Below are 12,855 nucleotides of genomic sequence, written 5' to 3'. Positions count from 1 at the left end.
CGAGCACGTTTCGGTGAGGCACGAGGCACGGCACGACACGCACGTGGGCCGTGCCGTGCCTTGAATTTTAGGCACGCGGGCCTTAAAGCACGGCACGCGAAAAAGCACGTAATAAGCACGGTTCATTGGTGGGCTAGTACGCGGCCCGTGGGCCATCAATAGCACGTGGGCTAAAATATATCTAAGTAAATTTTTTTAACAAAAAGTAAATATAAAATGTTATGAAATTAAAGTAAAATATCTTGAAATTAAATGTTTTAATATATTTTTTAGCATAGACTTTTAAAAATTAATTTAAATCATTAAATCTTAGTTTAAATAAATATTCTAATTTTTATGTTTATAATTTATTAAATGAATAAGTAAATATCATGATTTTAATAAATAAAATTATAAATATCATAATTTTATTTATGATATTTATTAAATAAATAATGTTATTTATGATATTTTATTTTATTTATGATATTTATTTAATTATTTATTTATGTTTATAATTTTTTCGTGCTTGTTATTCGTCAATTGGTCGTAGTTCGTGTTTCGTAGTTGTAATTTGTAAGTTGTGACCTATGATTTGTTATGTTAATATTTCATAGTTATGACTTATTGTAATGATTATTCGATGATTGTTTTTTTAATTTTAATTAATTATTATGATCTATGGGATTAAATTTATGTATTGTTATGTTATGAATTATGATTGATTTATTGTGAAATAAAATATATAGTTGTGAAATTGTGATAAACTAATAATAAAATGTTAAATTGCTCTCTTAATAAAAATTAATATGATTATGATTATGAATATTATTATTATTATGTTGGTGGGCTCAAAAAAGCACGTTAGGCACATGGGCTTGAATAAAGCACGTTAGACACGTGGGCTTGAATAAAGCACGCCAGACACGTAAACTTTTTTAAGTACGTTAAAAAAAAAAGTTGGTGGGCTTTTTTTGGGCACGGCCCACGGCACGGCACGAGCACGGCACGAGCCCGTGCTGGGCTCAACTGAAAAAAAGGTAGGCACGGCACGGCACGACCCACCAATTTGGTGGGTCGTGCCGTGCCGGCCCACGAGCCCTTATGGGCCGACAGTTAGTGGGCCGTGCCGTGCGGCCATAGTTAGTTCACATGAGGGATGTATGTTACAATTATTGTAACTTATAGGCTCCCAATTAATTAATAAGCAGATGCATGTAAAACCCAGTAGTGCTTTGTGATCAAAAGTAGTGTTTAAGTGCTTTCATTAATTTTGCATTTATTTGATTGGAGCGCTTTGAAAGTGACGTGTACGTAGAACGCTAATCTCTCCTTAATAAATGTACATGAATTAAAAAGAAGATTTGGATAATATGGTAGCGGCCATCGTTTTCTCTATTATTTTGTCAATTCAAAAGGAAATTTTGTCAATTCAAAATTAACTTAAGACAACGATGGCTGGTCGTCTAATTTTGGCCACTCGTGTCCCTTCTCGAAATTATATGACTGTCAAACAAACAGCTCTTCATAATCGAACACAATCAACAAATAATACCAAATAAAAATCATCAAAATATAAACAACAACTGCTCTGCACCTTCACCCAAAAATAATTTTTCATGAGATAGGCAATAACAGACCCATAACAAGAATTTAAAAAAATAATTTTAAATTAATATAAGCTACAAATAATATAACTTAATCACAACCCTCTTTAGAAAAAACAGTTTCATATTAATCCTATTAATATTCCATAGTGATGAATATTGAAACCGAATTGCATCTCTCATGTGAACCACACAAATTGTGGGACCCACAATTTGTGTGGTTTACATGAGGGATGTATGTTATAATTATTGTAACTTAGAGGCTCCCAATTAATTAATAAGCAGATGCATGTAAAACTCAGTAGTGCTTTATGATAAAATATTGTTTAAGTGCTTTCTTTAATTTTGCCTTTATTTGATTGGAGTGCTTTGAAAGTGACGTGTACGTAAAACGCTAATATCTCCTTGATAGATGTACAGGAATTAGAAAGAAGATTCCCACAATTTGTGTGGTTCACATGAGGGATGTATGTTACAATTATTGTAACTTAGAGGCTCCCAATTAATTAATAAGCAGATGCGTGTGAAACCCAGTAGTGCTTTCTGAACAAAAGTAGTGTTTAAGTGCTTTCTTTAATTTTGCCTTTATTTGATTGAAGCGCTTTGAAAGTGACGTATACGTAGAACGCTAATCTCTCCTTGATAGATGTACAGGAATTAGAAAGAAGATTCCCACAATTTGTGTGGTTCACATGAAGGATGTACGTTACAATTATTGTAACTTAGAGGCTCCCAATTAATTAATAAGCATATGTGTGTGAAACCCAGTAGTACTTTTGAAGTGCTTTCTGATCAAAAGTAGTGTTTAAGTGCTTTCTGATCAAAAGTAGTGTTTAAGTGCTTTGTTTAATTTTGCCTTTATTTGATTGGAGCGCTTTGAAAGTGACGTGTACGTAGAACGCTAATCTCTCCTTGATAGATGTATAGGAATTAGAAAGAAGATTTGGATAATATGGTAGCGGCCATCGTTTTCTCTATTATTTTGTCAATTCAAAAGGATATTTTGTCAATTCAAAAGCCTAACTGGTGGAACCGTGGAACGTACTGTAATGACCTACATTGCCGGCTGTTGGAAATGAATTTGTTCTTAATTCCTGTAAAATTTTATTTGAAACCTAATTAAAATGTTAATTAAGCCCCAATGAGTTATTGTTTTTTGTCTTTGTGTTGAATAAGAGGTTTGTTTGTGATGTACCCCTTCAAAATACTCTTAATAGTTCTAAACTTACAAAAAAAAAAAACATCTACACTCTTTATTTTACTTTTAAAAAATATTCTTCACTCCCCTATAAATGACAGGAACACTTTAGAGTATTTGAGATCTTAGAAAATTTTTTTCTTGCGGCCACTTTACATTAGCAGCTTCAACACTTAAATTTTATTTTACTTTAATTACAACTTGAATTTCAACAGTAATTAAGAAAATTTTAAAAAATTTAAAAAATAAGGAGTCAAGAATGTATCTTTTACTTCTACATAATTATTATAAAAATAAATAATTAAGAAGAAATGGTAGTAGTGAAAAAATTGAGATGACGAATATAACAATGGGACTATGTACTTTGTATTTCGAGAAACTTTTTTTTTATTTTAAAAAAATGATTTAATTGAATGCAATAATTTTCTTGGTAGAAAAGAGAGCAATAAATTTTTGAAAAATAATATTTGAACGCCAAGAAGAAATCATCAGTACAAAAACGATATCATTATAGCATGATAATGCTGTTGTCTTTTGTGCTACGATGATACTGTAGCATGATCAGTAATCTTACTTTTTTTTTTAAGTGTTCATGGTGTTCGAATATCAATGCTCTATATTATTTTAATCATTGTTTATATTTTGTCCATTGATTTTATGAGAGTATAAGGTTTTTTTTAAGAGAAATTAAAAAGAATAATAATAAAAGTAAAAAAAATTCTAACATTAAATAAAAAATTATTTTTGAAAATTGAAAGTGTACGTAATTTAATTTATTTCTTTAAAAAAATTAGTAATGAATGAATTAGTCGACAAACAATATTATTATTTATAACTCTTTAAACTAAGGTTATCAATTATACAATTTGTGTAAAAAATAAAATTTAATTACAAGATAATTATTAATGATTGTAATGTCTAAAAACATATTTTCTTACAATATTTAACTTAAAAAAATTTATTAATTAAAGTATTATTAAAAAAATATAAAAAAAAATATTTTTTAAAATATTGGTCTATACTTAAAACCATCAAATGTTTAAATTCGTGAGTGATGAGTGGTGACCTACATATATGTGAAATCTTAATTGCATAATACAATTCATTACCCAAAAAAAAAACACATAGCACATGTAATGATTTGCACAACTCGTGATACTTATTAAAACGTCTAACGAATATAAGTCAAATCAATTCTCAATGTTCAACAACCCGTTAATTGTTTTCTTATTATATTTATTCTCTGTGATAAATAAATAATCAAAGTAATATATCGTTTTAATTAATAATATTTACTATGTTTTTTTTTTACTTTACGCCTCTGTTGAGAACCCACCTAACACATCGCTAATTCTAATCCACACTAACAATAATTTCTAACCTATTTTAATAACATTAAATAGAGACTAATACGTATAAAAATTAAAATATTATTCATAAATCTTAAAGTCTGAAATTAATAACAAATAAATAAACTGTCACGTTTACAAAAAAATTCAACTAAAAGGTTATTGGTGAAGATTAGGAATTGAAATTTATGTTCTTAAAAAATAATGAATTATTTATTATTATTATTTTAATTAAGGACCTGTTCTTTGTATCTAGTGAGATTCTTCTTCTGGTGAGTGTGCTGCTGCATGCAGCACGTTCCAGGTTAACCAAGAAAAGCGGTGATTTTTTTATTTTTTTAAAAATCAGTTTCCAAATGAAAAATAAAATAATATAAAAAGACCCATTCACCCTAAACGACATCGTATCCCGCCAAATTAAAACGAACTTCCATTAATGTTGTTTAAAAACTGCACTGCACAGATCTCTCTGCAAACTGCAGTACTGCAAACACGGAGTATTCAAAAATTATATAAAAAAAAAAACATTTCAAAAAAGAAAAAGAAAAAGAAAAGTTAAAAGTCCCCAGGTCGTTTCTGGTGAGGGCTCATCGTTCTTTTCGCCGTTTCATATTGAAAAAAAGAAAAAGGGAAAAAATCTAAGAAGTTTTAAAATTCCTTTGACGCTTTTGTTTTTATACTATATTTTCTATTATACTTTCCAAAAAAATATTTTTTTTTTGGGAGAACTCGGTAGTTGGTACAGTTTGTAGTTTGAACAATTGTACATTTTTGGTTTTTGAATCTTGGAATCAACTTTCTGTCTTATTCAGAGACCGAAGACTGGATTTTGAATGACGAATGAACGAATGAATACATGAATGTAGTAGTAGGTGTTGGGTTATAAATGTTTTCGAGTTAAACAACGCGTTTTGTTATTTATTATTAGTACCGAGATCGAAGTTGGTTAGCTAATTTAGTTTAGTTCATTACCCTGTGGTAAACGTCATCGTTTTTGCGCGTTTTTGCTGCTTGCTTCCCAGTCAATACGTTCTCAGCTTCTTTCGGGGGCCAGCATTCTGTTAAAAAATAAGATTACAGTCTCTCCATCTTCAGAGGGAAATTTTTGTCTTTTTCCTCTAAAAAAAAAGAAATCGGATTTTTCATCAGACCATTCATTACTTTTTGCTTTTTGGAGTAATTTGAATGAATGTGTGTTTTTTTTTTTTTTTTAAATCTACTAAAAAGATACATATATAAAATTTTCCTTTTCTGGGGTCAGATTTGAAGAGGGAGGGGTGGGGGAGTTTAGAATAATAATGGCAGAGGATTCAAAAGAAATGCGAGAGAATGGTAAAGAAATGCGTTCGTTGGCTTTGACGCCGACATGGTCAGTTGCTACAGTGTTGACAGTATTTGTGGTTGTTTCTCTGATTGTAGAACGCTCAATTCACCACCTAAGCAATGTAAGCAGCAGCGTTTAATAATATATTGCTTATATTGACTTTATGCTTTACGGTTATGTATTTTTTGTTGTAGATATTGCTTATTAATAGAATTGTGAAGTGGGTTTGCTTTGTTTTGTGGTTTACTCAGACTGTTTAGGATTGGAGTGAACTTGAAGTCTCGATTCACCGTCTTCATATAAAGTTGAATTGTTTTTTAAATTGATATTATGGATTTTACTTTTTGGCTTTACATTTAGTTTTACTAGCCTGAGTACCCGAAGTAGTATTCGGCTGCAACTTTTAGTTCCGTTTTATGTTTTCTTTGTGCTTTGTTGTCCTGATTGTCATTGCTAAGAATTTGATATCAAATGGGTTTCTTTCTTTCATGGTATGCTTCATCATATATAGGCTTGAAGAGTGTGCAAATGATGTTGACTATTCTCAAAACAGATATGAACCACAGTCGTAGAATTTTCTGTATGCTGATTATGGTATGATGTATTTGTTGCTCAATGGTATCATTTTGGCTGTTTAATTAAAACACAATACTGTTTTATAGCCTTGCGCCACTTGGATTGGAATGGCTATTGGTAATTTTTTTCGAGTTTGTTATAGCTCTGGTCATAGACAAAGACTCTTTTTGTTGTTTCCAGTTGCATGTTGATTCTTCTGGTTAAGGATTGCATTGGAGAATTTTCTGTCATGTCACAGCTCAAATTTGTTTTGATTTGTTCAACTACAATATTGGCAATAATACTAAATAGATGTATTTTCTGCCATTCTTACGTGAATCAATTTCATTTGTTGTAGTGGTTGCGGAAAACTAATCGAAAACCTTTGCTTGCAGCCGTGGAGAAGATGAAAGAAGGTGTACTGCATTAACTAGTTTTCGCATCTTCTTGACATATGTCAAATATTCTTTTGACTCATATGTTATACTTAAGCTTTCTTCTTTTCAACTTCTTTCTTCAGAGATGATGCTGCTTGGATTCATTTCACTTTTTTTAACGGCTACTTCGAGCTCTATATCCAATATTTGCATTCCATCAAAGTTTTATGATAGTACTTTTGCTCCTTGCACCAGATCTGAGATTGATGAAGAAATGGAAAATAACTCTTCCGAGGGCCGTAAATTGATGGGTTTACTTTTTCCTCATCGCTATAGGAGAGTGCTGAATGAGTTGAATAAAAATACCTGCAAAGAGGTGCGTAACCTATCATGTAAATTGGAATAGTAAAATTTAGCTTCAGTTTTCTGTTTTAATCGGTTATTGTCTTTGCGAAAGGAAATTGCAAGAAAATATATTGGTAGCCTTACCAGCCCTGTTGGTAGTGAAAATGATGATAAAGTTGTGCAATGCATTATGCTTTATGCAGTTTATATAATTTGTTTATATGTTTACGTGTTCTTTCTCTGCGCTTTTGGAATTATCTTGGCTAAAAAGAATTCTTCCTCCTTCTCTATGCAGGGTTATGAGCCATTTGTTTCATATGAGGGTCTTGAGCAGTTGCATCGCTTCATTTTTGTCATGGCAGTCACTCATATATCATACAGCTGCTTAACTATGTTGCTGGCAATTGTGAAGGTTAGATATTCATATTCTTTTGAAATCAGAGAATGTTGCTGAGAAGTTTAGGTCCTTTATTTGACATTTTGGCTGCTATGAATCAGATGCGTTGTTGGGCACCGTTTCCAGCATTTTCTGCTAAAATTTGAGATTGCCCTCGGAAAGATAAAATTTAACAAATGTATTTGTGACTTCCATGTTGTGTGGTTAAGAATGGTTCTTAGCATGAAGTCATAGAATAAAAAGCCATACTTTTTGCAAATTCTTCTCTCTATCTCTTTCCTGCTAATTGTAAATGCTGTGTCATTTGAGCAGATTCATAGTTGGAGAGTATGGGAGGAAGAGGCTCATATGGACCGGCATGATTCTCTGACTGGTGAGCTTGTAAACAATTAAGCTGTGGTGGTAGGTTTATGTAAGAGTCAAACAGTTCCTTTCTGCTGATTTAAGGCTTATGATTTATGACTGATACAGTGCACCTTCAATAAAGACTGAAGAAAAACAACAGTCCAATTTATTAATTCACCTTAGTTATGTGGGAAACTAGAATCTTTATAGACAAACTTGTTCCAAACATAAGGGTTTTAGGAAGTTGAGCAAAATTGTGAAGAGAAAGAGATGGTTGAGGTATTAGCACTTATTACATGATTTTGTACGATGAAATTTGATTCAGATAACATAATGAGTAGTTTACTTATCTAAAAAAAGAAGACTGAGTTGGGAGATGAAAAGAACAAGGGTGGGAGGGAAGAAAGAAAAATGGAAAAGATAAAGCTAGGCAGACTAAGTTGGAGTCAGGTAAGCAGTGATATGAGAGATCATTATTAAAATCCGTAGGCCCAGGTTTTATGTCTACACAGTGTATTCTTCAGTCCCTTTTTTTATGTTTCAGATAATCAGATATATACTGCATCATTTCTTATGAATGAGGATTTGTAGATTGCACTACTAAATGGTGTGTACTTCTTACTGCAACTAACTGCTTCTATTTATGATGTTATAAAAAACTGTTAAGATAAATTAACATTCTGGCTTTATTGGTTCCTTAAAGCCAAAGTTGATTTCAGATCAATTGATTTTATTTTTAATTTTGTTTTTTATCTCAAATGAGTAGCTGAATTTTTTCTGGAACAGAAATCACAAGAGAGTTGACAATCCGAAGGCAAACAACCTTTGTCAGATACCATACATCTAATCCTTTGTCCAGGAATAAGTTACTTATCTGGGTGGTATGTTAAGACTTTCTGTTCTCTCGTCGTTTAAATTGATCCATTTTATCTCTTTGCGTACTTTACATTACCCTGGAAACTAAGTAGGGTAGTGCCCTTAATATTCATTGTAATGTAATTGCTCTCCCTCATGATTCCATTGACTGGAAGGAGATTCTCAGAAAGTTAAGTGGAGTGCCAGTGGATAGAAGTAAAATTTGACTGCTTTTTTCTTCTTTTGTTTTGCCCCCACTGGGTGAGAATTTGGTTAAGCCAACTCTACTGCACATAAAGTTGTTTGTGAAGAAATGAAATCTTCCGCCAGGTCAATGCTAGGAGTATTAAGGAAACAACCTTTGGGAAGCAAAGAAATAATTAACTATCAGATTAGTTACACAGTAATCATTAATCACCTTCAGAATTCAAACCTCGTGTTTAAGTGGCTGGAAGAAGTATAATGTACTTATATGCTTTTCTTTTCCCCTATGTAACCAGAAGAGCATATCTGTTTTTCTGATAGCTATGATCATACCTCTTTTGATTGAGGTTACTGGTTTTATCAACTTGTAGACCTGCTTCTTCCGCCAATTTGGGCGCTCAGTGGTTCGTGCTGACTATCTTACACTTCGAAAGGGGTTCATCATGGTATGCAGTTTTCCTGTTTGTTTAAATGATATGCCTTTACAATTATTAACATGATTTTGTGATAATCATGGATCTGTTGTACATGAGGATATTCCTTGAGTGTATCGTCAATAATCTACACCTACATGAGAGTATGGCAGTCTCTGAACCTTCAGCATATGAAACTTTAGTAAAGATAACCTGCAGTGTGTGAAAGTTCAGAAAAGATAACAATAGAAACATGTGTAAAACTCAAATGTGAGTTGAATAAAAACAGTGTTATATCAACTATGGCAAGAATGAACGCTAGACATCTTGTATAATCTAAAAGGATTTTTCCACTAGAGCCAACTGGCAAGCGCTGTTGAGGGTATGTTTTTTAAAGTTGTAGAAAAGATAATGTATGCAAAAATAGATGATGTTGGGATTATTCTTAAAATCGTGAGAATCAGCAAAAGAATCAAACTTTCACTTCAATTTTCCATTTTTTTTCCTCCATAAAGAATCAAATGAAGCAGAAGGCATATTATGGAACCTGTACTAAATTTAATGCCTAGTATTGGTACTGCTTTATGTAATTTACTTTTTTTTTTTTTTTAAATCACAGAACCACAATCTTTCTCCAAAATATGATTTTCACAGTTACATGATTCGGTCTATGGAAGAAGAATTTCAAAGGATAGTTGGTGTCAGGTGAGGAGCATAAACTTCAACCTTTTCTGATTATTTTTTACATTTTGAGTTATCACCAAAATTTTGATTATATATCTGCATTTTTATGTGGTCACTTTCTCACTTCTGTTGTTTGATTTAGAATCTATAATAAACTTGCTTTAAGTGTAGACATGTATGAACAATGTGGAGGATTCGGGCACTCTTAAGCTGATTCTTCCCCCTCCCTCTTATGTTCACTCTTACTACTGATTGATCAAGTGTCTTTCACAAAATGGCCTATGCTAACACCCATTTGTTTAATGTCTTGCAGTGGCCCGCTGTGGGGATTTGTTGTTGCTTTCATGCTGTTTAATGTGAAAGGTACGTCATGCATTCATAAAGATGATTCTGATGCTTTCAGCTTTCCACCTAAACGACATTCATAAGAACATAAAAATCATCTTTTCTTGTCGTCTGGTTTTCTTCATGCTCGCTAGTTGCAAAAATATATAGATATAGAAATTGCAGTTTCCATCTTGCTGACTATATCAGATTATTTGTGTTCCCAAACAAACTTGTGGTCATTTTTTTTTCCCTAAACTGTGCTACAGGATCTAATCTCTATTTCTGGATTGCCATTATTCCTGTCACTGTAAGTATCTTCTATTTATTTATTTATTTATCAATTTGTTTGTTTTTCTTTTTTAACTTTTAGTTTTAGTAGTCACCTATTTGCTTTCCAGTATTAATACAGCCCTAATATGGAACAAGTAATGTTTTATGTTTCTCTATTCAGCAAGCCTGTTGCTAGGGTGACTCTAAAAGACATTCACTTTGTTGGTAAATTTTAGATGGCCTTATGATGTTTGACAATTCTGATTTCTTGCTATTTATGCAGCTTGTTCTTTTAGTGGGCTCAAAGCTACAACATGTGATTGCAACATTGGCTTTGGAGAATGCCGGCATAACTGGATACTTTGCTGGGGCAAAGCTGAAACCACGAGATGAGCTTTTCTGGTTTAATAAGCCTGAACTAATGTTATCCTTGATTCACTTTATTCTGTTCCAGGTTGTTAATTTATTTTATGATGGTCACTAAAAGTTTTACCTACAATTTTTTTTAAATGTTATTTTTTATGTGAGCATGGTGAAACTTACATGTTTCTCTCTTTCCTTTTTTCTCTTGGCAGAATGCATTTGAACTGGCTTCATTCTTTTGGTTCTGGGTACTTCCTCTTCTATGACTTAATTTGTACTCCTTTTCTGCTGGAGATGACCTTACATTCTCAACATTCTTAAAACTCACATTGTCTTTAAAAAGTATTTTACAAGATCTGTTGGAAGAAAATTAACTGTTTTCATAGATTGTCCCTTGATTTTTGTTCTTTCGGTTGCTTTAAATTGTCAAATTATGGTAGTATAGACAATATTATCACAATATATTTCTGAAGAAAATAGACAAGATGAGATTATCAAGCTGGAAATACAGCACCCTCTCTTGAAACAAAATTATTGCAAGCACATGGGACATGTGCATTTTAACTTGTTTATCTTTTTATTTGTTACTTGAACAGTGGCAGTTTGGATATAATTCATGCTTCATTCATAATCATTTGTTGGTGTACTTACGACTTATTCTGGGGTACGGTTTCAGTCCAGTCAGCTCTAATTTGTTATAGATATATCAATAGTTATGGTTCTTAGTTCTTACCATATTTTGTAGGTTTGCTGGACAATTCCTCTGCAGCTACAGCACCCTGCCTCTCTATGCATTGGTTACTCAGGTATTAACAATAATTCTCTGATAATTCTCCTGCTTGCTAATTAAGGTACTAAAGTTAAACTTACTAAGCAAGAGATTATCATGTACATCAGTCATAAATATACCATTGAAAGTATGTCCATCCATTGGTGTACCACTAGTGTCAAATTATGTGCAAAAAAAGTGCTCTCGGTTCTAGCTTAGGAATTTGTAATTGGTTGCAAATTCGTAGTAACTGTTAGGCGAAGTTATTTCATGTAACATGTTTGTAGTGGTATGTATTGACTCCAAGAAGGCTTGGTTTTTTAATCCTTTCTTTGTTAGTTAAACAGAGAACATGATGCAGGGCCTTAGAATGATTATGGAAATTTGCATGGGATGTCTGGATGTTTCATTATGTATATGTACTAGATAGTGTAAATTACTGCATAGATAGATACGTTGACTATAACTTAGATTCTAAAACTTAGGATTCATAATAATACTATGAGTGATTCCCAAGTTCCAACTGCATCCAATTATGTTCACCATGCTCTTTCAGATGGGAACAAACTATAAGGCAGCACTAATTCCACGTCGGATTAGGGAGACCATCCATGGATGGGGGAAAGCTGCTAGAAGGAAGAGAAGGCTTGGACATTTTACTGATGATTCAACCATACACACAGTCACAGATGCAAGCACTGTAGCATCACTTGAGGAATATGATCATCAATTGATTGATATTCCTGAAACTGCTATTGGTGCTGGCAATAGCACTGGTGCTGAAGTTGAATTACAGCCACGCAACATCTCTAACTCTCCTGCCTCAGTTCCTAACGAGACTTCAAGTCGTGTTGGTACACCTCTCCTCCGACCCTCTGCTTCTGTTTCTGTATCAACTACTTCATTGAATTATCATACAGAAGGCATTTTAAGATCATCTTCCATGCCAGCTAGAAGGGAATGATGCAATATCAACAAAATTGTGTAGAAAATGAATATTATCAATGTATTTGGGGGTTGACTTTGCTTCCTTCAAGCAGTTTAACGGAAAAAAAAAAGAGAAAAGTATTGCTCTCTTTCCAAAGTCTACGGAAGATAGAGGTTCACAGAATACTCACAGGATGTTAGTTAGAAACTCAAGTACATCGAGATTAATGTATGAGCTTTGTTGTGGTAGAATCTAGCAAAAACTGAACTGTAACGTATAGTGTGAATGATACAAGCCAACAAATTAGTAGATTCTTACTTAGCCATCATATTATCTTTGCTGTATTTTTGTTTAACTGATAGTTTCTTTATATATTTCACTTACATTGAGCATCCTCTACGCTGACGACTCTTATGCTCTCTTACCTGTTTTTCTAGATACTGAATGAGATGTTATAATGATTTTAGTAGTGAACCATTATATGATGATACCAATTGTAGAATCTCAACCTCTAACAAAGGAATGAGTTTATTAATTTTTAACTTGTTTACTACAATTACTATGCC

At 32.6% G+C, this 12,855-nt stretch overlaps 1 protein-coding gene across 2 annotated transcripts; it reads left to right on the top strand.

Moving 5' to 3' along the window:
* The first annotated feature begins 5,394 nt into the window (after nt 1-5,394).
* On the top strand, nt 5,395-12,777 carry LOC18053671 (MLO-like protein 11). 2 transcript variants are annotated; one of them, XM_006451846.2, is made up of 15 exons: nt 5,395-5,578; nt 6,371-6,428; nt 6,533-6,765; nt 7,030-7,146; nt 7,444-7,504; nt 8,263-8,357; nt 8,907-8,981; nt 9,568-9,653; nt 9,946-9,995; nt 10,226-10,266; nt 10,513-10,683; nt 10,805-10,840; nt 11,189-11,256; nt 11,338-11,398; nt 11,918-12,777. In XM_006451846.2, exons 1-15 carry the CDS (start codon nt 5,432-5,434, stop codon nt 12,323-12,325), a joined length of 1,707 nt encoding a protein of 568 aa, XP_006451909.1. In that variant the 5' UTR covers nt 5,395-5,431; the 3' UTR covers nt 12,326-12,777. The 2 variants fall into 2 exon arrangements, with proteins under 2 accessions (XP_006451909.1, XP_024033418.1); XM_024177650.1 differs by lacking the exon at nt 5,395-5,578 and having other exon boundaries at nt 6,645-6,765.
* The last annotated feature ends 78 nt before the right edge of the window (nt 12,778-12,855 follow it).

This window comes from Citrus clementina, unplaced genomic scaffold, assembly GCF_000493195.1.
Source record: "Citrus clementina cultivar Clemenules unplaced genomic scaffold, Citrus_clementina_v1.0 scaffold_1, whole genome shotgun sequence".
In the NCBI taxonomy this organism is placed as follows: domain Eukaryota; kingdom Viridiplantae; phylum Streptophyta; class Magnoliopsida; order Sapindales; family Rutaceae; genus Citrus; species Citrus x clementina.
Note: the sequence above shows the minus strand (reverse complement) of the source record. Positions and strands in the feature narration are given on the sequence as shown.

Excerpts from the sequence above, each read along its gene's own strand:
- LOC18053671 (XM_006451846.2), top strand. The coding sequence starts at position 5,432 with ATGGCAGAGGATTCAAAAGAAATGCGAGAGAATGGTAAAGAAATGCGT. Across the intron at positions 10,841-11,188 it reads CTTCATTCTTTTGGTTCTGG|TGGCAGTTTGGATATAATTC; the intron begins GTACTTCCTCTT and ends TTACTTGAACAG. Across the intron at positions 11,399-11,917 it reads TCTATGCATTGGTTACTCAG|ATGGGAACAAACTATAAGGC; the intron begins GTATTAACAATA and ends ATGCTCTTTCAG.